The sequence below is a fragment of the Camelus ferus genome, chromosome 10, assembly GCF_009834535.1.
Source record: "Camelus ferus isolate YT-003-E chromosome 10, BCGSAC_Cfer_1.0, whole genome shotgun sequence".
Lineage (NCBI taxonomy): Eukaryota > Metazoa > Chordata > Mammalia > Artiodactyla > Camelidae > Camelus > Camelus ferus.
Genome location: NC_045705.1, coordinates 4,004,065 through 4,027,485, shown reverse-complemented (window position 1 = coordinate 4,027,485; position 23,421 = coordinate 4,004,065). Strand labels below are relative to the sequence as shown.

Sequence of the window (23,421 nt, the reverse complement as noted above, 5' to 3'; positions counted from 1 at the left end):
TGCCCTAGAAGTGACATAAAGCTGACAGCTGATGCTTCTCCAGGTCACTGGGGAGAACCACGCTTACAGACCCCCAACGGCTTTGTGTAGAGATTCCTTGAGCCCTCGCCCCTTAGCACTCTCCACATATCAACTCTGGGTGACTTCATGCACAGTCAGGGCCTTATGAGGATTGCCAACACTTTATCCACAGCCTGGCTTCTCCCGGGGCTCGCATTTTCTGTTATTGAGCGGACATCTTCACCTGGAAATCCCATGGGCGCTTCAAAGTCAGTAACAACCCAAACTTACCAGCTTTTCATCCTGCCAGGCTCAAGCATGATCTTCCCTCTACATTCTTCCTCTTAGAGAACTGCAGTCCCCACCTTGTAACCCAAGGCAGAACCCACAGCCCTCCCTTTCCACATGCAATATATCACCACGTTCTCTGAAGTGCATCCTTTAAGAAGCTCCCAAGTCCTTTCCCCCGTCCCCTGGGTTCTGGGCCTCCTGCTTGTCCTCACGGGGATCACTTCACTTGTCTCTCAGCCTTCAGGCTCACCCCTCCTCAAAGCCACCCTCCACCTCACAACTGCTGTGACCTTTCTAAAATGCAGCGGGTCACATCACCAGCAGCTAAAAGTCATCCTCTGGCATCTCACTGCCCTGACCTCCCATCGCCCACATCCACCAACGAGCCTGTGCTCCAGCTCGGCCTAACTCATAACATTGCAAGTGGACCTAATTCCACATCTTTGCAGCTAACATTTTGCATCCATGCCTCGCAGTGTCCTTACTCCCCACTAAACTCTCGGTCGGGTTAACATTTCCCAATCCTCAAAGCCTCAGGCTGAACATGCTGTCCAGGGAGGCCTCCTCTGTCCCTCCCTCATCCCACCCCACTGAGGTTTAGGTGCCAAAACTGTGTGTGTTCATAACACCCTCACAGCCCCTCAATTATAGTGTCTGCCACGTAGGTTTTCTTTACTGATTTACTTACTGATCAGCCCCCACTCCTCCCACGAGACTTAACTTCCTTGACCGTAAGGACTGGAATTCATTCACTTCAGTAAACTCATCACCTAACAAGGGCACTTTCCAAGGCAGCTGTTAGGTATTTAACAGCTACCGAATTTACTCATTCATAAATATCCAATAGGAAAGATCTTTATTATTTGCACTGTATTTAATGACAAGCCATATGGATGGCTGATTCTAAAGACAAACAGCCTAGTAATGAAGACTGTATTCCCTCTGCTTCACTAACTGTCTGGGAGACCTAAAGCAAATCACGTAACCCTCACGTTAATGCAGCAGTGTACACGTTATTATTATATTACAGACTAGAATGCCGAGGCACAAAGAGACTGCGTGATGTGATGTATGTAAACTGCCTTGAACAGCTCTTGGTACATAGCAGATGTTCGATAAATGTGAGTGGCTCCTACCTTCCGGTTCTATTAAATCTCAATATAAAATCATGTGGTTGTTTTTAAACTGAGTTACCCCTCCCAAAGTATGAAAGGCAGTTTTTCATCACTGGCAGGGTTTGATTAATACTATACTGTCCCTTTTCTTCCCAGGTTTTTCTTAGGGATCTAAAAAGCACGTGGCATGTGAGCAGACTGTGGCGTCGACAGTGAGCTCACGATAACTGAACTTCACAACCACAAAGCACGTCTTGTCTGTGTGGAGCACTGTATCCTGCTGTAAGCATTCGTTATCACTGATGGGTGAGGACAGTGTCGTTCAGTCCTACTGCGGAGGCTGCGAAAACAAATGACAGAAAAGCAGTCTTTACCTATTACCCAGGATATAATGAGCATCTCCATCCATGAGAAGCAGGATGTTTTCATCCTGAACAGCTGTTTTGCATTATCTGTGCTGGTTTCATTAGGAAGGAGTTTGGTGCCTTCAAATCTGTCAGCTGCATTCATGACTAGCAGTCCCAGAAAAATGGTGAAGGAGGCTGCGTGGGCCACAAACTTCATGAATGGTCCTCGCATTATCTTTGCCATCTGCCAAGACACACGCCAACAGGAAATCTTAGCTTTGTTTGGTATGCTTTGCAAAACACATGTGTATACACCAGAATAAACATCTGTACACTCCAATGTTCTGCTAAGATAATCATGCAGCTATAAAAGTTTCATCATATTACTCATCTACATATGCTGATATTCTGGACTGATAATTTAATAAATTAACTTTTTTACTTAATGACATTTAGGTTCTTAAAATATTATATATAATACTGATAAAATACTATTTTATTAATATAATCATGACAAAGGGCAGAGTACAGTATAACAGTTATTCATGAAAGGCAAACTAGTTTGGTGGGCACGACACACTGAGGAAGCAGCAATGAACATATTCAGTGGAGTCTCCCTTGCAGTGTATACACCCTGGGCTGATATTTGCCTTGCTTGCTGTCCCCGTGTGTATTTCACTGCCACAGGTGCAAGGCGGGCTTCACGTGATGCTGCTATGTGGGTGGTGATGTTGCAAATGGAGTAAAAGTCAAGCGACCCAAGGAGAGAACTCCCAGGCAAGGACAGGACAGCAGGGCAGTTCCCATCACGTCCTGATCAACGTCCTGGAATTACACTGGATTGAAAGTCTAACATTTTAGGTTCAGGTTCCAGTTTTATTCCCTCACTAGCTGACTGGCAATGAGTGAATTTCCTAAACGATGTGAAAATCAGAGTCTTTATGGAAAAGATGGAGACAGTGAAAGTCCTTGTGCGTCTATGGCACAGGATTCATTTCCACCTGAGACGCACGATTCCTAGCTGGGACAGCGGGTGGCTTGTGTCCAGGATGCGTCTCAAGGGCTCTGTGCATCACCTAAAATGGTAAACAAAACTCAGTATGTGTGCACAGGGATTCCTTCTTTGGAGAGGGCCCAAAGCTTTAGACAGCTTTTCAAATGAGTTTACTATTACAGAAAAATGTATAAATGAATAATAACACCACCAAAACTTAGCCAGTAGTTGTATGTGCTGAGTACTGCTCTAAGTGCTTTCCTCTGTTAATTTCATGAGATCATGACAATAACCCAAAGGAGTGGGTGTGACTAAAACGCCCATTTTACAGAAGAAGAATCTGAGGAAGTGAGGTCCAGAAACTTGCTTCAAGGTCACACAGCCCATCAGTCGTAGAGCTGGAATATGTACCCAGGCATACTTATTCAGAGTTAATGTTTCTATTTGGTTTACAAAACAATTTCATATTTTCTCATTAAAGTATGAAAATTCTTAGAGAAAAACTTTTCTAAGATTTAAAAAAGCTAAATGCTACCATGGAAGGAATACAGTCAAAGTTCTCTGTTCCTATAAACTTTATCTGTATGGTTTTCCAAATCATAGAAGTTAGAGCTAGAAGAAATCATACATAGTCCCTTCTCTCTTGATATTTAGAATCTCAGGCCAGGCAGAAGATCAGAGTGTGTGTGTGTGTGTGTGTGTGTGTGTGTGTGTGTGTGTGTGTGTCTTTATCTAAGTCAATCAATCTATCTAGTTTTAAGCCAATGGGTCCATTTAGTTAGATATATTGCAGAGCCAGTCCAAAGTTACAGTGTAAAAATTTGCAGTAAAAATGATGTCTAAAAATATACTTCCATGAGAATGCTCATTAGCTTAAATCAAAGAGTATTTTTTGTGTTTTTTTAAGATCCTGTTTAAAATAGAACTCTCAAATAATCAAGTGAAGATAAAGTTAAAACAAGCAGGAGACAAAGGTAGGTTTGATTTTCTTTTGCCTATCGTCCTCAGCTATCTTTTTTTTTAATATGGACTTAAAAAATGAACGTTAATGTGTATTTAATTTCTTTTTCCGTGGTATACCACATATACAATTTTAATTCTACATTGTTTTATATAAGATTTATTACAATCATGATTATGTAAGCATGTTTTATATGATTTATTTTAATCATGTTTTATACAAGGGTTAATCATGTATATAAGATTTACTTAATCCTTTATTGTAAGGTTCAATATCACCCTGGTGAATAAAGCTATTATTATAAATCTTAAACCAATTTTTAAAAATTCTCAAGTTTATTTGACTGCCGTAGAAAACTGGGATTGGGGCATTGCCTGTTGGTAGTGAAAACCATGGAAAACATTTACTCCCTGCCTTGCTCCAGACAGAATCAGAGGTGGACTTCAAAATACAAAATTACCAAAAAGTCAGGAGAGCACAAATTAACATAGGAGAAGAAGAAGAGAAAAGGCTGGGGACATAAAACGGGGTGAGAATAAAGCCACCCACATTACAGCGGCTCCAGCCTGAGGACTCTGGGACCCGAGCTGAGCCGTCTGGACGCGCCCAATGCCGAGGCTCAGTCATTCGGGGAAGGGGGTCTGATGGCCTCACTCCTGGCTTGGCGGCCTCCCTTCCTCACTAGGTCCCTGGCCCTGATGTAATATGACTCCTTTTTTGATTCAGAAGGGAGAGAAAATAATCAAACCAGGCCTTTTTGTGGCTGACTAAACGTTCTGGTTTAAAGAAAAAATTAAGCAAAAAACCAAGTAAACACAAAACCGGAAAACCAACAAAAAGCTGGTTGACAGGAAACCTAAATGGTGTGTTTGGATATTTGTATCTCCTCTTTCTTATTACAAATCACTGACAGTTGTTCTTCTCCTTAAACTAAGGGAGAGTCTAGCACCATTCAAGGGACTTTAGGAATCGAGGTGAGTTATTCATTTCAGTAAAATTTGTCATCTGTAATATTCTGTGATGCAAACAAGTTTCTAAAAAATAACCAAACAAAGTGAACAACTGATATACCTGGAAACGATTCAAGGTAAGCCCTGAAGGAAATACTTGCCTTTAAGCATTGTATAGCATATTCTTTTTAAGCATTCATGGATGATCAAATACTTAACTATTCAACACCAATAGTAACAGAAAAGGCTGAAGCTAGCTTAAGCCAAAATGATTTGAAATCACTCTATAACCTACTTTTATTGTAACGAGTATAAAACATATTTGGGTTATGATAGAAAAAGAGAACAAGTAAAAGACAAAAAGAATTTCTTCCAGAGAAGAGCAGACTTGAGGAAAGAAAACCAAACTTTACTTGTTTGTTTTCGGAGTGGGAGGTGATTAGGTTTCTTCACTGATTTCTGCTTGGAGGAGGTACTGGGGATTGAACCCGAGACCTCATGCGTGCTGAGCATGCGCTCTACCAATTGAGCGATACCCTTCCCCTGAAAACCACAATTGAAATAGAAGCAGGGACTCTGTCAAGGTGCATAAGCCAGCAATTTGATCTGGCTTAATTTTCATGGATGCTTCGGAATTTTTTTTAATGTTTAAAATAGTATTTTAGATAAAAGCTGTATAGCTTGAGCAATCGCCCCCTATTTAAATAAAAATCAGTCTGGAAGCTGTAATGTTTACGTAAATTACCAAAGAAAAAAAACTGTAAAATAAATGTTATCATCATGTTTTTAAACACTAAATAATAATCAGTAAAGGAGATTTTAGACATAAGAAAAAAAAATACCTTGACAGTGTCCTTTTAATTTGATAATTTGCCTCAGTGTTCATAAACGAAGATGGAAAACAGATGCCAGAAAGAAACATGGCCGGGGAAGAAGAAATAGTGAAGGAAATTGGGTTAATTAGGATTCAATCAAAATTTAGGAAACGTGTAGCTCTAAGGAATATCAAAGATAGTCTGTCACAACACCAAGCACTCTGGAAGGCATTGCGCTTCTGAACTCCCTGCATATCGAGAAGGACAATTATTCACTTTTAGAAAAGATACTGCAATTTAACAGATCACAGAATAATAACAAAGATAATTCAGAAACCCTTCCTCCCACGTTTAATTCAGCTTAAATCTCTGCAGGCCCAGGAAATGTGAGTAGAAGCAGAACAGAGACTACACACATGGATGGAGCCTATGTTCTAGTAAGGAGAATTAAAAAGTATTTTTTCCAAAGTGAAATCTGTCATTCCTACGAAAAAGGGAAGAAAAGAAAAATTTTAAGTTTCTAGAACAAAATCTAGGCGATAAATTTCTAATTCTAGTAAATGTCACTATTCTCACTTTATTTTCCTTCTTTGTATTTGATTTATAGGAGTGGGCTTTTGGCCTTATAAATTTAAGGGAAAAACTTCATGATGGTAGATTTTGGCCGTCATGAGAAAATACCCCATTTCCATCAGTTCCTAACACCAGCACTAGAAGTAATTATGAAGTTCCCACCATGTGAAAAAGGCTTTGCACCAGCTTTCTACCATAAACCACTTAAAAACATTTCTGTAAGGTTAAAGCACCAAATGTGTAATACGTAATAAGAAGAAAATATGTTGGTAACAGTGATATATGCGTTTGCGCCCACATGTTACAAGTGTTTAAAAATGAGTCATGTGTTAAGAACAGCAACTGACTCAACTATCATATCTACACAGCATGTGACAGATGATCCAGCAGACATTTTAGCCACATAGCTTTAGAATGATTTCATTCTGTCAGAGTTAAAACTTCAACAGTTCCAGAAATGTGGCTTCAGAAACATGGAGACTAAGATTGTTGGCAATGTAAGGCACACAAATTTCCATGCAGGTTAACAAAATGGCAGAGCAACATTTTCCAAACTTGCTCTGTTGCACTGATGGAAGGCTACGTCCATTTGCACAAATTAATTTCACCAGTCTGGGCTGGTAGAGTTTGCTTACAAAAAACAAAACAAAACAAAAAACACAAAAGAAAAACCAGGCTGTCTTTGTTGTCGGGTTACAATGTATTCTGTCCCTAAAATAAATATTCTTCACTGAAACAAGCATTATATTAGTAATTGCACAATTGCCCTTCATTTATATTAAGATTTCTGTGGTCATATTAGCTAAAATAAATACAAAACAAAAACTTTCATCTCACATTTTGCCAGAGGAGGAATAACAAGAGGAAACATGTTCTTTTAGAATGTTATTTGAACTATCTGCACAATGCATAATATAACCTCATTAAAAACACAAAGATATATGCATAGGTGTGACTAGAGAGAAGACAAAAAGAAAACATACTAACTGAGGTTTTCTTTCACATATTAAGAGTGATGATGTTACAGGTTAATTTTCTCTTTCCACTTCTTTCTCTATGTCCTATAGCAAGTATGTGTTATTTTTGTAATATTCAAAACAAGAAGACCATTGAAACCCAACTCTGACTTCCCTGAAATTTTCATTTGGGAAACAGAATTTCCCCTGCTTCACCGGCTCTGATACAGACAACTAGATGTACTTCGCGGGAAGAACAGAGGTCCAGACTTCCCAGACATACCTTGCTGCACGGAGCGAACCAGTAAATGAGAGCCAGGAAGGGCAGTCCGATGGCAACGGCGAGGACCACAAGGAACTTGACCGCCATGGTCTGCTGCCGCAAACCAGAAAGGTTCTCGTACCATATGGAGAGAAGCTGCTGTTGGCAGTTTGGATGAGCTACAAACTGGCAGGGGAGTGACAAAACGTTTAACAGGGCGATTAAAGAAGGATTCAGCATATACTCTTTTCTTGTGCTCTAACATTTTGGTCTGTGCTTTCCCATGAAAAATATTGTTAGAATTAAATGACACAAAATGTCTGGGTGACGGGTATCAAGCAAGGTGGGAGAGGGTTCTCATAGGTATTACCTAAATTCAAAGGTTCCAGTTTATCAAACTTCCTTTATAAGCCTACTGGACTTTCTTTCAAAGGATAGAAGAATTTTAGAAATTTAGTATTATACAAAGATTCATCAGACTTTTATGATGACACGTTTTTCATCATCTAGAAAGAGCTATGTAACGGTTTTGCTAGTCCAGATGTCTAAATACTCTTTTTAAAAAAAGTATACTCTTTTTTTTTTTTTGCACTGACCTAAAATGCTAAACTTACTATATACTAAATTCCCCTTTGCGTAGGGGTATGTCTTTCGGACGGCCTTTTCTATTCTGTTGATATCTCTTTTTATTCCTGTTACAGAAACTCTTTCAATAAGAAAACTTTATAAATGAACTTTACTTTTCTTTTCCAGAAGTTTTTTATTCTCCCATATTTATTTTTTTACAAGTGAACCCTACATGAGACAGAGAGCAGCATTATTTTATCTACAAAGAGCAATAACCCAAAATAACAACTTGTAAAGAATATTAAAAGGTTAGACTCTTAAGGATGGTTAACTTCGAAGATAATTAAAACAAGACAATGCTTGTCTTCTCGGAATGGTAAGGTTTCATAACACCCATTGTGGCTGGAAGAAGCAAGCCCTCCCATACACTGTTGGCATCTGTATAAACAGGCACACCTTTTTTTGGAGGGAAATTTAGCAAATGTTTTGAAATAACAAAAGCCTAAAGAAAATAATAAACACCCTTAAATAGCAAACTGATTAAATGAACATAACAATGATACTGCAGCTTTTGGAAAAAATCAAGTGGATGTTTATTTCCTGATATGTGAAGGTGTCCAAGATATAAACTTACGGAGAACAATGTAATATTGATTAACTACTCTCCATTAAGAATTAAGAAGATAGAAAAGGGGTGTGTCTATGTTGTTTTAAAGTTAACCACAAGCCTATATTTCTTTTATTATAAAACCGATCATTAAAAACTGATTTTTTAAGACATCTAAGAAAGCAGTCTGGGATGAGGGCATGAGGGCATGGCGTGAAGACAGACTAAAAATATTCCACATATTAAGGTGCAGGAAATTCAAATGCACTAAAGAAGGAATTGAAGGCACTGGTCTGGGATTGGAATATATCAATACATGGGAAAATGGAGTTGAGTCTTAAATAATGATATTCCTATTCTATAACAAATGCCTTGCAGTTTGAACCCACAAAGTCATTTTTTTTTTCACAAAGTCATTTTTATATCATTCAGTAAAGGAAAGTGGCAGTCACCACATAAACCAGTCTAGATTTTAAAGACTGGCGTTTGGTGTAGCTTAAATGCCTCACAACCGGGCTCTTAGGATTTGTTAGAGGACCTGCCTGGTACAGCTGTTAATTAGAAAAACCCAGCTCAGTCTAATCATGCCAGCCCTTCATCCTTATTTAGCACCAATCAAAACTGAAATGATGTAAATGGGGCTTCATGCCTGACCTTACTTTTTTGACTTCGTACTTAATGGCAAGTTTCAGACGGCTGAGATTTGGCCGCCCGTGGTCTCCATCACTGTGGCGTGTCTCCACATCCCCATTCAGAATGGCCTCTACCTCTTCGGTATTTCTGCACAGATCGAGGAGTCCAACAACAAAATCTTTGCACTGCATGGACAGTTTTTTGTAGTCATTCTAGGAAGGACAAAGCAAAGCAAAAAACAGTAATACAGAATTAGTACACTTTACTATGCTATGCAGCAGAATTTATTGGTGACTCGACTGGTCTATAGAGAAAACAAAAAGAAGGTCTATTTTAGGTTCTCTGTTCTTTTAACATGCTTTGAATGCTGTTCTGCTGAGTGATCTCTGAAATATCTTAGCACTGTAAAGATTTTCTTCATAGCCTAAAAGGAGCAATTTGTCTAAAGCATGACCAAAGTTACCAAAAAGTACCATACTGTGCCAGACTCACCTGTTGATTCAGGAGAAATATAAAGTAAGCAAAACCTTCCCACGGAATGGTCGTACTATTTTGCAAACATCGTATCTTTCGTGTTCATAACTTCATCAGCTGGGCACATAATATATACTTGCCAGATCTTTAGAAGACTTTGTAAACTGGTGTTGGTAAACTTGAGAAACAAAGGACATTTGGAAAGGTTCCAGAAAAAAAGCAAACATATATCACTTGTCTATTGAATAAGTTGATTTTGAGGAACTTTATGTGCCAAACACAGGGTCCAAAAAATGAGATCTACTATAAGGCCTGCAAATTGAGTTTCTTCTCTTCAGAGAAAAGAAAGTTTAATGAAAATGCTTTCACTGTAATTTATTGCTGATGACCTAACAGTATTTAGAAAGTTCAGATCATATTTAAACACCTAAAACTCATTTTGAATTTATATACACCATGTATTCATATCTTCACTCAGGTCTTGCTAATATTTCCTTCCTCTTTATTCCCTTACGTTGAAATAAGGCTATTTATAACCCAATAATAATAAAGAAAACCAGCTAGAGCTTGTTGTATTGCAAGTGGATTATATTATCTTAATCTTCACCGTCTCTTGATCACTTAGGTTAAATAATATGTCCAAGATCATGCAGCCACTAAGTGTCAAAAAGAGGCTTTAAACCTAACCCTGTTTGGCTCGAAACCTTTTGCCTGTAAGAATCATGCCACTTTGTCTCTTCTTTGTAGAATGCTTTTCTGTTTTGATCTTTGAAGAACTAGGAGTCAAGCCAGGCAAATATTATTCCCATTTTGCACATCATCAAACTAAGATCCCCTGAGATCACAGCCTCAGTGGCAGAGTTTACTCTCAAAGCTAGTTTTGCAGATTTAGAATTAGTTGTCTCTTCCATCTTGAAGTGTGTTGTAGGATAAAAAGCTCCCTTGCAGTGATCAAGAGAGAAAACTGCGAGACAAATGTGAACAGCTCTGAACATGAGTCCATAAGATAATATTTGGAGGAGTCTATGTGGAAAATAGTTTCTTATTGGGTATGTGCAAAGTACCTGCTCGGGCTCCCACTGCAAATCAGGCCAGGTGACCTTTCAATAAAGTTTAGTAACTTCTTTATTTCTTTTGTTGATTTATATATGTATATATATTTTTAGTTGAAGTATAGTCAGTTTACTATATTGTGTCAATTTCCGGTGTCAAGCACAATGCTTCAGTCATACATATACATACATACATTTGCTTTCAGATTTTTTTCATTATAAGTTACTATAAGATATTGAACATAGCTCCCTGTGCTATACGGTAGAAATTTGTTCTTTATCTGTTTTATATATATTAGTTAGTATCTGCAAATCTCAAACTCCCAATTTATCCTTTCCCACCCCCTCCCCACCCTGGTGACCGTAAGTTTGTTTTCTGTGTCTGTGAGTCTGTTCCTGTTTTGTTAATAAGTTTGTCTCTTTTCTTAGATTTCACGTGTAAGTGATACCATATAGTTCAGTAACTTCTAAACAGGCTACACTTTGCTAAAATGCAGGTTCAAACAGATTCTACAAAAGCAAACTGATAAAAAAAATTATGTCTTAACTGAGAATGGCTCAAACTGCCTCTAAACAGGTGTCTGGTCAGATAGTATGGACAGGGTCACAAGGAAACAGATCTACGCCTTTCATGAAGTAGTCAGGTAAGGTCATGGGGAAGAACTGGGAAGCGTGGAATTGCACACATGGCCCATGTCTACTCTCCTCCAGTACAGTGGTCAGGGAGCCTGGGCTTTTAGAGTTAGACACAGCTGTGAGCAGATTTTTCAGCCACGTGACTTTAGATAAGTTACAATCAGTCTGTGCGCTAAGTGCTGTCCTTGTTCTCACTTACCGATGACAAAACGGAGAGTCAGAGAGATTAAATGTGTGTTAAGGAAACACACACGCAAAGTACATAGCATAGGGATGAGCAGCAAGCATCTGATAAACCATAATTTATTTATATCATCAAAGGCAAGATCGGCAAACAAGCCATTTCTTAACATTCATAAGAACCCATGGAGCTATGACAAAATATAGTGCATCCAGCCTCTCTTGTATGTAGCACTCAATTCTGGATGAATTCCTAGTCCTCTTGGAGGCAAAAATGTAAGAGTCAAAACCAACGCTCCCGAGAATTCCAAAAAGGCTCAGGTGAAATTAGATATTTCAAAGAGAAGTATGATCCTTCAAGTGTGGGGTAACATTTTTTAGTGGAACCCATGTGGACTAAAAAAGCAAAGTACAGGAGCTCTGTGCTGTTTAATACGTTGACTTAAACAACTGTTTCCAATTCACTGCTAATTCTCAAGACATATGCCAAGCAAAAACAAAATAAAACAAAAACCAAAAATATCAATTAAAAAGAGAAAGAAAGAACAAGACTCTGCTTTTAGCAATGCATGCTTTTTTTCACCTTGGGAGTCCACCTACAAATATTTTCATATTTTAAGTTTTCTTAAATTAACATGTAAATTCACTTGAAATGAGACGTACATCAGAAATTGACATAAAATTCTAAACTGACTATACTTCAACTTTAAAAAAAAATGAGATGTTGGCAGTAGTTCATTGGCCAGATGTAGCACTGTGATTTTGGTTTTTTTGAAAGAAAAAGTGAAGCTGGCAGGTTGATTTAATTCTGCCTTTGGCTCACAGGCCGACACCATACATATAATAAATTAGAAGTGGGTGTTCGCCTATTAACCTTTGAATTATAAAGAGATGACTGATAGTGGGTTAATAGAGCAGAGTTTAGAGAGTATAAGATATAAAAAGTTCCTGTAAAAATTACCCTTTCAAAGGGTCATCTTAGTTGGATTTACATAGTAGAAGATATGTTACGGTATGTAATTTTAACCTCTAGCTATTCTTTCTGTATCAAGAATGAGAATCTTTTTATATTAAGTCAACAGTGGAGGCCTCTGGACGGTCATGGGCATGTTTGGATATGGACCCTCAGGAAGACATAAAGGAACTAGAAAAGTTCAGCAAAACTACTTATGCAGACTGACAGGGAAGAGGCCAATCCCTGATGCACAGAGGTAATTTTAGGGTAATTAAAGGTAACATTGTTCATTACCCCAAACATTCTAACATACAAATACACTCGAAAAACAGTTTAGAGACAGAAGTCATAGGTCTACACTGAGATACGAAAAGGAAGTTCCAAATTTAGAAGAATGCCTTTGCAGAAAAACCATCTCTGGTACTGATCTCTTTGTCTTTACATTTATTCTTAGTCTCCAGTCAAGGAGAAGCCAGGCACTATGCTTGCTCTCTTTCGTCGGTATCAAAAACAAAGTTCTGGATTTTCTTTTCTTCTTTTTTTCTTTCCCATTGATTTGCCGTTTGAGGCCAAAATTCGGCTCAGCTCAGGCTTAAGTTTAAGGCGGCTGAAGTCTCATGCTAACAAAGCAAAAAAACTATTGATATAAATTCAGTATAAAATTTGAATTTGAATGGGTGAAAAACTTTTGAATATGGCTTCTCCCCATTCTCTTCAAAGATCTGTGGTTTCTCAGGCCTCATTCTGGTAATTCCATCTAATTGTTAGATTTCTCTGCTGTGGAGCCAGCTCTGTGTGGAGCCAGCTGATATGGGTAATAAGTACAATTTGTTTGGTTTAGAAGATTCAAGGCACAAGAGTAAAACTTTCAGAGAAACTCCTCTGTCTCTTATTAAAAAGGGTTAATATGAGAGGGAGAACTTGGGAGGAGCTCGGAGAAGCTATATGTTGGAGCTCACAAAATCTTTGTTAAAGTTCTCATTATCTGACTCTCACAAAACAAATCAGTTGCCTTCAAACAGAAATATGTGCAGACTTTCTAAAGGGCCATAGAACGTTGATAGTTTTAAAGGAATTAATTTCCAGACCCTCAACTGTCCAAAAACTAATTTCCTTGAAAACAGATCTTTTGCTCCTAGACAAAATAATTCCCCACTCTCACTCAGCCGTGCTGCAAACAATCAATCAGAGATTCACTTTTAATGATTAATCCAGGTACCATAGACCCTGAGGGACTTTCTAGTAGTCCCCTGCCCTAACAGACATTTCTGTTGAAGATGAAGTCGAAGTAATAGAAACAGAACATGTCAGTTCGTGTTGGGACATTCTGAATTTAGATGGATGGCTCAGTGTGGTTATAGGAACAATGATCATTTTTGTTTAATGTGCTTTGCTTCTTCATTTGCCAACAATTGTCAAAGAATGCATCCTGTCTTGAATGAAGGGATGCCGAAGAAGGCATCAGGAGGGAGAAAAAAACAAACAACCCAATCCAAAAATGGGCAGAAGACCTAAACAAGCAATTCTCCAAGGAGGACATACAAATGATTAATAGGTACATGAAAAAATGCTCAGTATCACTAATTATCAGAGAAATGCAAACCAAAACTACAATGAGGTACCACCTCACAGCAGTCAGAATGGCCGTCATTCAAAAATCCACAAATGACAAATGCTGGAGAGGATGTGGAGAAAGGGGAACCCTCCTACACTGCTGGTGGGAATGCAGTTTGGTGCAGCCACTGTGGAAAACAGTATGGAGATTCCTCAAAAGACTAGGAACAGACTTACCATATGACACAGGAATCCCACTCCTGGGCATGTATCCAGAAGGAACCCTAATTCAGGATGACAGCTGCACCCCAATGTTCATAGCAGCACTATTACAATAGCCAAGACATGGAAACAGCCTAAATGTCCATCAACGGATGACTGGATAAAGAAGAGGTGGTATATTTACACAATGGAATACTATTCAGCCATAAAAACCAACAACATAATACCATTTGCAGCAACATGGATGTTCCTGGAGAATGTCATTCTAAGTGAAGTAAGCCAGAAAGAGAAAGAAAAATACCATATGAGATTGCTCATATGTGGAATCTAAAAAAAAAAACCAAAACATAAATACAAAACAGAAACAGATTCATAGACATAGAATACAAACTTGTGGTTGCCAAGGGGGTGGGGGGGTGGGAAGGGACAGACTGGGATTTCAAAATGTAGAATAGATAAACAAGATTATACTGGTATAGGACAGGGAAATATATACAAGATCTTATGGTTGCTCACAGTGAAAAAAAATGTGACAATGAATATATATATGTTCATGTATAACTGAAAAATTGTGCTCTACACTGGAATTTGACACAACATTGTAAAATGACTATAACTCAACAAAAAAATTTAAAAAAAAAGGCATCAGGAGGGAATACTGACTACAGAAGTCACTTTTCCACATATTTAAATGTGATTCTTTCAAAGTATTCTTAATACTCATCTCTTGGATGTATCATTAGCTTAAAAGAAAGACATCTCAAATGGGCAAAGCAGAAAAAGTTAGTGAAGAGGATTCTTTTTAATGTGACTTGGAATCGTTTCCAGGACTCAAAATTTTCACAGGATATTAACTAAAACAAATGAGTAAAACTTTTATGTGATTTCTTTCAGATTCGGTATGGGTAATTCAGGAAGGCAGTTATCAAATCACATCAAGAAATATTTATTCCAACTGTCGTCATCTCCATTGTAATTTTATTCCATAAAATCTTTAATAAACCATATAACCTATTAACAAAAATGAAAATAATATTCTGGCTGTCATAGCAAGTTATTTTTAGCAGGACAGACCTTTCTCTTCCAGTAAATACATAACAAAAGTGTGGACATGATTCATTCCACTAAAAATGCATTTCTAATAAGAACTGTCTGTCATATATTTAAATTTTGTTTTCCAAAATTTGTATGTATTTGTTATTTTGAACAATGATGTTCAATTTATGTAGTTTTATTCAAATGTACTGTTAATAAATGTAATGGTAACTCTTTCTAGAATATTTTGAATACCTAGAGCTGGATAATAACAGACAGTAAAACAAATTCTAAAATTTCATATGTACATATACATGTTGCATATCTGTTACTATAATGTGTGTGTGTGTATGTATATGAATATATAGAATACGGTGATTTATAACAGACCTTACAATAAAAATCTATTAAAATAGGAATCACATTTGTGGAGGAAATTGGACTGATAAGTTTCAGGAGAAAAGAAAAGATGTAGCTATTCTAAATGTTAAAGAAGGTTTTCACTTATCTTTTTAAATAGGTGATGGTGCACATAAAATCATAGCATTTAGAGGCCCCTAGGAAACGTTTGAAGGAGCAATTTAAGAGTTCTATTTTTAAATGTCAATATTTACACCATGCAGAAATTACATCTTTTAAAAATATTTAAACTGCACAAGAAAAATTTTAGATGCCGATTTTAAAATGTGCGACGAGCATAGAGTTTTCCAAATGTCTTTCAGGTGAAAAGGAAGTGAAAGAATTTGAAGACCATGAGTTTGAAGAAAGGACTGATTGCCTGCAGCCAATCTCTCGGGTCCCTGTGAGGCAGCCCAGACCTCAGCTGGTGCAGCCTCTGTCGTCCTTGTTCCCTGAGACTCTAAGGGGCTTGACTACTGAAAAACAAGACTAGAAGGATCTGTGCTGGCGTGTTTGCAGTTGCAGTATTTATTTCTTGGCGGCAAAGTTAGGACTGATTTTTAAATTTTTCTTATATTTTTATATGATTATTTTCTAACATGCCTATAAGCAGTTGACCCTCAAACAAAGTGGCAGTTAGGGGCACCAACACTCCACGCAGTCGAAAAACTATATGTAACTCAAGAGTGGGCCCTCAGTATCCACGGTTCCACATGCACGGATTCACCCAGCCTGGGGTCATGAGGTCCTGTAGTCCATACTTAGTGACAATAATCCACGTAAGTGAAACCGCACAGTTTAAACTGACGTTGTTCAAAGGTCAAATATATCATTTTACAGTAAGAAGAGAGAAGTTATTTCTGAAGGGTAGAGCAGCAGCCTTAGCAAGAAACCTCAGCAGAGACACCAGTCTCTCCAGCCCCGTCAGGGCTCACCCTGCCGTGAGCTGAGGCTGGGCTGCTGGGAGCCGGTTTAGAGTCACAGGCAGCCCTGTGGGGGTGGGGGGTGTGGCTCCCCTGAGTTTACGCACAAAGCCAAGCGCGGTTTCCTCATCTGAGGCTGTGCTGGTCTCCGTGGACCAAACTAGTCTGGAGCATAAAATACTTGTTTTGGTGCATCATGTCTGGATGAGAAAGAAAACATCATGCTTTTTTATTTTGTCTTTGCCAAAGGCTTTAAACAAAATTAAAGTCAAGACATGGCCTCTCTCCTTGTGTCATCCAGCGATTTTTTTGAGTCATGTTTCTAATGAGAAAAACTGCTAATTGTCAAGTTCTAGGATGGACTTTTCAAAATATTTTTTAAACTGCTGCCCTCTTTTAACAGTAAACTAATTTCATATTTGAGATTGATTTTTAAAAGACAGTAAGAGTACACGGTATAGCACAGGGAAATATACACAAAATGTTATGATAACTCACAGAGAAAAAAATGTGACAATGAGTGTGTATATGTCCATGAATGACTGAAAAATTGTGCTGAACACTGGAATTTGACACAACATTGTAAAATGATTATAAATCAATAAAAAATGTTAAAAAAAAAAAGACAGTAAGAGTAACATACTATTAAAGAGATTCATGTTTTCAGAGAGGCTTATCTTTTCTCTGCCTTTAACCCTTCACAGAGGCAGGGCATTAAGCAAAGTGTGCACCCATTGAGAGACTCTAGGTAACTGGTAAAGACAGTGGAACCACACAGGGAGAACATGAATGGAGAGAAATGATCTGTATACCTCACTCCTACGTGAGCTGACAAAAATGCGTGGTGAACATCAAGGACTGTCCGGATCCCTCAATCCCCGTAACCCTAAAGCACACCCTAAATGACAAGAATGCCCAGCAGAGCGTGGGTGGGGCGCACTGTAAGGCCGGTCAGATAACCTTGGACGGAGATTAGTCACATTGTGCAGTGCATTCTGGGACCATGATGATTCTGGTTGGATGCGATTCATCTCAGTTTGGGCCCACCTACCCACTCCTCACTCCACAAGGTCATGCTTTATATTACAGTTACTACACTTTCCTCTCCTATTAGTTTACATACTAATCGAGGGCAAGATTACTGTCTGAAGTGTCTTTGCATTTTGTGCTCCATCTCCATCTCCATTCTCAACTCTCCTCTATACAGCATTTGGTACAAAACAGGGACTCAAAAGATGTAGACAAGTGAATGAAGGAACGGATAAAGAATGTCACAGTCTTCAGCAGCTTAGAGAGGTGTGTGAACAAGCAGGCAATAACAGAAATAGATACGTTGAAACCTAAGCAGTGACATTTCATCAAAATTAAATATCAGTTAAAAAAATAACCAGATTTCAAGGGGGAGGGTGTAGCTCAGTGGTAGAGTACATGTCTAGCATGCACAAGGTCCTGGGTTCAATCCCCAGTACCTCCATCAATAAAATAAATAAGTAAACCTAATTACCTCCTCCTGCCAAAAAAAAAAAAAAATTGTGGACAAAAATAATCAGATTTCAAAGAGACTTCTCTCATTTAAAGATGGCATAGTTCTCAAAAGAATGTGACAATGAATATATGTATGTTCATGTATAACTGAAAAATTGCGCTCTACATTGGAATTTGACACAACATTGTAAACTGACTATAACTCAATTAAAAAAAAAAAAGATGGCATAGTTCTCTGACTCCCTAAGTCCTGGGAGTAAAGAAGTAGGAAAGAAGGAGACAGGGTTGTAAGAGATCATTTGCTGCCAGGGAGGTAGGGAAAAGCAGGGTCCTCTGACCTGGGAGCCGCTGGAGGGTTCCAGCCACCACGTACCTTCCTCTCCCTGCCTGGATGGACAGGAGCCGAAGATAGACGGACATATGACCTACAATGCTGGGGGTTAACAGGGTTCCTTCAGTGACACAGGTGCTGAGAAACTGCACAGGAGAGACCCCCAAAGTGTGGAGTGTGGAGACATGCTTTCTCACAGCATATAGAATAGAGAAAATAAAACTAACATTTATCTTTGCAAAACACTGTATTTGATGAATCAGGCCTGATTCCAAGCGGTGTGTAGACGGGTAAAGGGGGAAAAGCACACTCTAAACAACAAGAATGTCCAGCAGAACGTGGGGAGCACTGTGAGGCGGGTCGGATAACCTGGGGACGGAGTTTAGAAGGGCCCACGCATGCGTGCAGGTGGGCGTGGATGACTCTGGACTAGGAAACCTTCATCCTCTCCAAATGTGGCAGAAATCACGCAGACAATGGCAGCATCTGACACCGTCTGTCTCCACTGAGCTTTTATTCAGAGACTGCTCAAAGTGCCCTCTCAGTGACTACTTCCTTCATCTCTACAAGCTTTTGCTTTGGCTGTTACCTTGACCTAAAATCTCTCTTCCCTCAATGCCTGCCTTCCCAAATCTTACTCATTCTGTCATATACAGCCGAGATGCCCTCTTACACGTAACTTCCCAGAAACCTAATCTGAATTAAATATCGCTTCCTCTGCACATTGCCTCTGGCCCTCCCTAGTAGTTCCATTTTCTCTTCATACCATGTTTATTAACACATGCACCTGTCTCTCAAGTCAAACTGTGACTTGCTTTATCTTATCCATCTTTCTGACCTCTCTGAGGCATATCACCATGCTCTGATGATAGAAACAGAGAAGACCTGGCTTGTAAGAGTGCAGCGTACCTGGGAACCCGATCCCAGCTCTGTCGTTTACCACTTGATCTTGGACCTTTCTATACGTCCATTTCTCCATCTGAAAAGGCACTAAGATCTTCTCAAGGTTGCCATAAGTAGCAGGCATAATAAAGGTACAATTCCTAGGATATAGTAGATCATCTCCAAGTGGTACTGATCACAGCTTTTATAATGTATAATTGTACTAAAGGGCCGGTTGAAAGAAACATATAAAATTACCCACTGTCTATGATACCTAACGCAGTGTGACCATGCAGTGGGAGCCTGTGAGTGCACCTTGACCTTGACTTGCAAGGGTGAAGCCCCGATGGGTAGAGGCTTACCTTGAACTCCTTCTCAATGTTGGCCAGCACGGCCAGCTCATTGCTGAGCTCTAACGCTGTCATGACGGGATCTTCACTGGACAGGGACAGGTAGGCTGGGCTGGCCAGGCCCTTGTAGGCATTAATTCTGGACCTCGAGTGGCTAAAGGAGTCGTGCTTCTGTTTCTGGTTGCACTCACTGCACTTGCAGAAATAGTCATGGGGCCGTTCAATCCGAGCGCCCTTCCGCAGGAGGGTGTGCACGATCTCGTATTCCTGGCAGTGGGCGGCCAGGATGATTGGGGTCACGTCGTGGGAGAAGCGGGTTCCATCTTCATCATAGGCGTAAAAGTCATCCTGCTGCAGTTCAGACTGACTCGGGCTGGTGGCTAGCCGCTTGCCCTCAGCAAAAGCCGGGTGACTGAGAATGGCTTCCACAATGCGAACATAACCTTTACTAATAGCCAAAAGCAAGGCATCCCCAACACGAGAGAGATTTTCTTTTTTGAGAAGAAGTTCTGTGATTTCCAGATGCTCGTTGGCCACCGCCAGCTGCAGGGCATTCTGGCCCATGTAATCCACACAGTTGACATTGAGGGAGAGGCATTCTTCTAACATCTTCCTTACCACGGGGATGTTGCCGTATTCCGCTGCATCTAGAAAGCGTTCCTCTTCAATAGATAGGCTTGTTGAGTGATCATTAAACATGTACGCTGGTCCTCGGTTAGCTAGCCTTCTCCCCTTCTCACGGGGAACCGTCTGCCGCCGGTGGGCCAGTCTATTGTCAGTGCCCCGGCTGTAACAAAATAGAAAGATTGTGAACAAATCGTATTAAGAGCATTTCAGTGTGCCAAATGAACTGCCAGTCATCTAATGCAAGCCTCAAGTATATTAGATGCTGTCTCTAGTCTCCTCATCTCTAGACCAGCTATAATACAAATGAGGATGCATTTATCTGTTAATGGATTCCAAGAACTTCTCCTTTAAGAAACCCAAGCACTTTGCAGATTTTAGCATTTTCCTTTGGGATGGAGACTCCTGCAATTCCCCTAATCTCTCTGTGCCATCACAGAGGGATTAACATGTATTTTTCTTCGAAGTGAAGTAAGCCAGAAAGAGAAAGAAAAATACCATATGAGATCACTCATATGTGGAATCTAAAAAAAAAAAGAACATAAATACAAAACAGAAACAGACTCATAGACAGAATACAAACTTGTGGTTGCCAAGGTGGGGGGTGATGGGAAGGGATAGACTGGGAGTTCAAAACTTATAGATACTGACGGGCATATGTAGAATAGATAAACAGTATTACATGGTATAGCACAGGGAAATATATACAAGGTCTAGTGGTAGCTCACAGCGAAAAAAATGTGACAATGAATATATGTATGTTCATGTATGACTGAAAAATTGTGCTCTACACTGGAATTTGACACAACATTACAAAAATGACTGTAACTCAATAAAAATGTTTAAAAAATAAAGTAAATTAAAAAATAAAAAATAAAAAACAGTTACCATGACAAAAAACAAAAAACCCATCTATTTTTCAATTGCAGAAGGCATAGCTGTAAGAAAGATCCATCATTAGTCACTATGATGACATCGAGTGTAAAAGTATAAAAAACAAGTAGAGAAAATAGCAAATCCATTCAAATCAACACATATTTACTGAATCCCTCGTATTCCAAGGTCAGGCATTATATAAGGCCAAGAAAAAGCAATGGTAAAAACAAAAGAAAAATATTTTTATATGGTATGTTACATCTTTATAACTCTTGTAGTCCAAAGGGAAAAATGGGCATTTAGCACATTACCTTATCAGCTGTTCAATTGCCATGATAAACCTATAGCAGGGGCATCTAAACTACCTTCCCGGAGAAAGTGATGTGATGAAGGTGGAAGGACAGTAGGAATCAGGTGAGAGTGTGACAGTGTGTTGGGGAGAGTGGGATGGACTCAGGTGCAGGTGGAGAGCTTTTTCCAGCACAGGGATCGACTAAATGCTACGGCATAGGTTTCATCAACAGGGACAATTAATGGACTGGACTCTACCAGGCATTGTTCTAAAAATCACTGGAAACTTGAGAAAGCTGTGATTCAACTAGTAAGTGGGAAGGAATGAGTCTGTGATGGAGATTGTGGTCAAAGAGGTGGTCAGGCTTCAATGCTGGCTTTCAGTCTGTGGTAAGAGTGATTCCTCCCCTGATCAAAATGCTGCCATGAGGATGTTTCTCCTTATTGAGTCATAACTTTATGTCTTAAGGTCTTTTCGAGCTTGAAGGGCTGAAGCTTTGTCACTATCACTAACCAGAAACCCAAGGAGGACAAGTTCCTGCAGAACACGGAAGAGCCAGGTTACAAAGGGAGCCTGAAAAGAAGAAAGGTGTGACTGATGATGGATGCGATAGATGCTTCCTTTCTTTATAAAAGTTCTAAAAGTCACCCCTGTTTAAAGACTGTCACAAATTTCCCAGAATAAAGAGAATTTAAATAGACCCAAACACCCTTAAGCCATCTTCCCTTCCAATGGAGCCATGCCTTGAGAACCTTTCTTTCCACACTGACCCTTATTCATCCTGATAACAAATCTCTGGGCAGTGTTGACCATAGCAGTGGGATGCCCAAAGAAGTTAGCAAAGTGTGAGCAACCCAGAGGTAGGCTGTGGCTCCCTAAGGAGGTGAAGAGTACGCTGCCATATTCACAACTTTTTTTTGTAGATTTTCCTTCAACAGTGAACCCTTTAGCCAATCACAGCCTCTTCAGAACTAACTAGGCTGATGTTTTACTGAAGAGCTAACTTTGTAAATTAAACAAATGACATCAACGGCCATAGCCAAACATACGCTACAATAATAATAATAATAATAATAATAATAATAATAATAAAAATTCTGAGATATATGTTTAAATACTGTATATGTAACTTTTATTAAGTAATAAGGAAATGACGTCTACATCTATTTTGTTGTCTATGGCTATTGCTTTGTTTCCAATTCTATTTTTAATTTTATCCAAGTTACACATGCATATGTTTTAAAGACTCTAAAAGCTTGTTACAAAAGAAAGCAACACCTTGTTCTGTATTTTCCCCGTATCCTGATCCCCAGAGGCAATGTGTCTCAACTATTTTAGCTGATTACTTTATCATTTAAATCTTTATACCCATATAGCTTGGTAACACTCTTATTTTTTTTTTATTTTCCAGATTTGGTATTTCCTACAGACTTCTTGTTATGAAAGTTGAGTATCTAGCTCACTTTTGTAGTCTGCCACCTACCTTCACACCTCTCCCTCTCTCTCACACAACAGACACACACACACACACACACATGCTTCATGGTCCCTTGTCATTCCAGTACAGTTATATCATGACTTTTGTTAGGTAGCTGTTTACACTGACAGTGTAGGTGCTAATGACATGTAGTATATAAGAGACAATGGTGTCTTTTTTGGGATGGCTTCCCTGTGTCATAAAACCCAGTACTTAAAAATCCTCTTTCTGTATTCATATGCTATGTAATTAAAACGTTCAACAAAACTCTCTCCTCCTTTAATATAAATCCACTTTTAGTACATTCAACATACTATGTGTTTTTTTCCATTTTAGTTTCTATTTTTGTATATGTATATATATATATTTATTGAAATATAGTAAGTTTGCAACGTGTCAATTTCTGGTGTAGAGCATAATGCTTCAGTCATACATGAACATACATGTATTTGTTTTTATATTCTTTTTCACCATCAGTTTCTACAAGATATTGAGTATAGTTCCTGGTGCTGTACAGTATGAACTTGTTGTTGAAGAATCTCTTCATGACCTTCTGATCTGTTCATCTGGACCAGTTGCTGTCCAGACGTGGTGACAGTACGT

The 23,421-nt window shown here is 39.0% G+C and overlaps 1 protein-coding gene and 1 long non-coding RNA gene across 3 annotated transcripts in view; one reads left to right on the top strand and one right to left on the bottom strand.

Annotated features, from left to right (window-relative positions):
* Positions 1-23,421, bottom strand: part of TRPC6 (transient receptor potential cation channel subfamily C member 6) — a 97,409-nt gene that overhangs the window by 19,317 nt on the left and 54,671 nt on the right. For both annotated transcript variants that reach the window (XR_004323057.1, XM_032488262.1), the window contains exons 2-5: positions 19,562-20,336; positions 9,098-9,283; positions 7,286-7,450; positions 1,781-1,997 (exon numbers count right to left, since the gene is read on the bottom strand). Coding sequence is in view for 1 of the 2 variants with exons in the window: in XM_032488262.1 (XP_032344153.1) it covers positions 1,781-1,997; positions 7,286-7,450; positions 9,098-9,283; positions 19,562-20,336 (1,343 nt within the window). In the remaining variant the exon portion in view is untranslated. The remainder of the gene's footprint in view (positions 1-1,780; positions 1,998-7,285; positions 7,451-9,097; positions 9,284-19,561; positions 20,337-23,421) is intronic.
* On the top strand, positions 1,596-7,317 carry LOC116666298. Its single transcript, XR_004323061.1, has 4 exons — positions 1,596-1,688; positions 3,655-3,721; positions 4,644-4,682; positions 7,202-7,317. It is a non-coding gene; the product is annotated as an uncharacterized LOC116666298 (long non-coding RNA).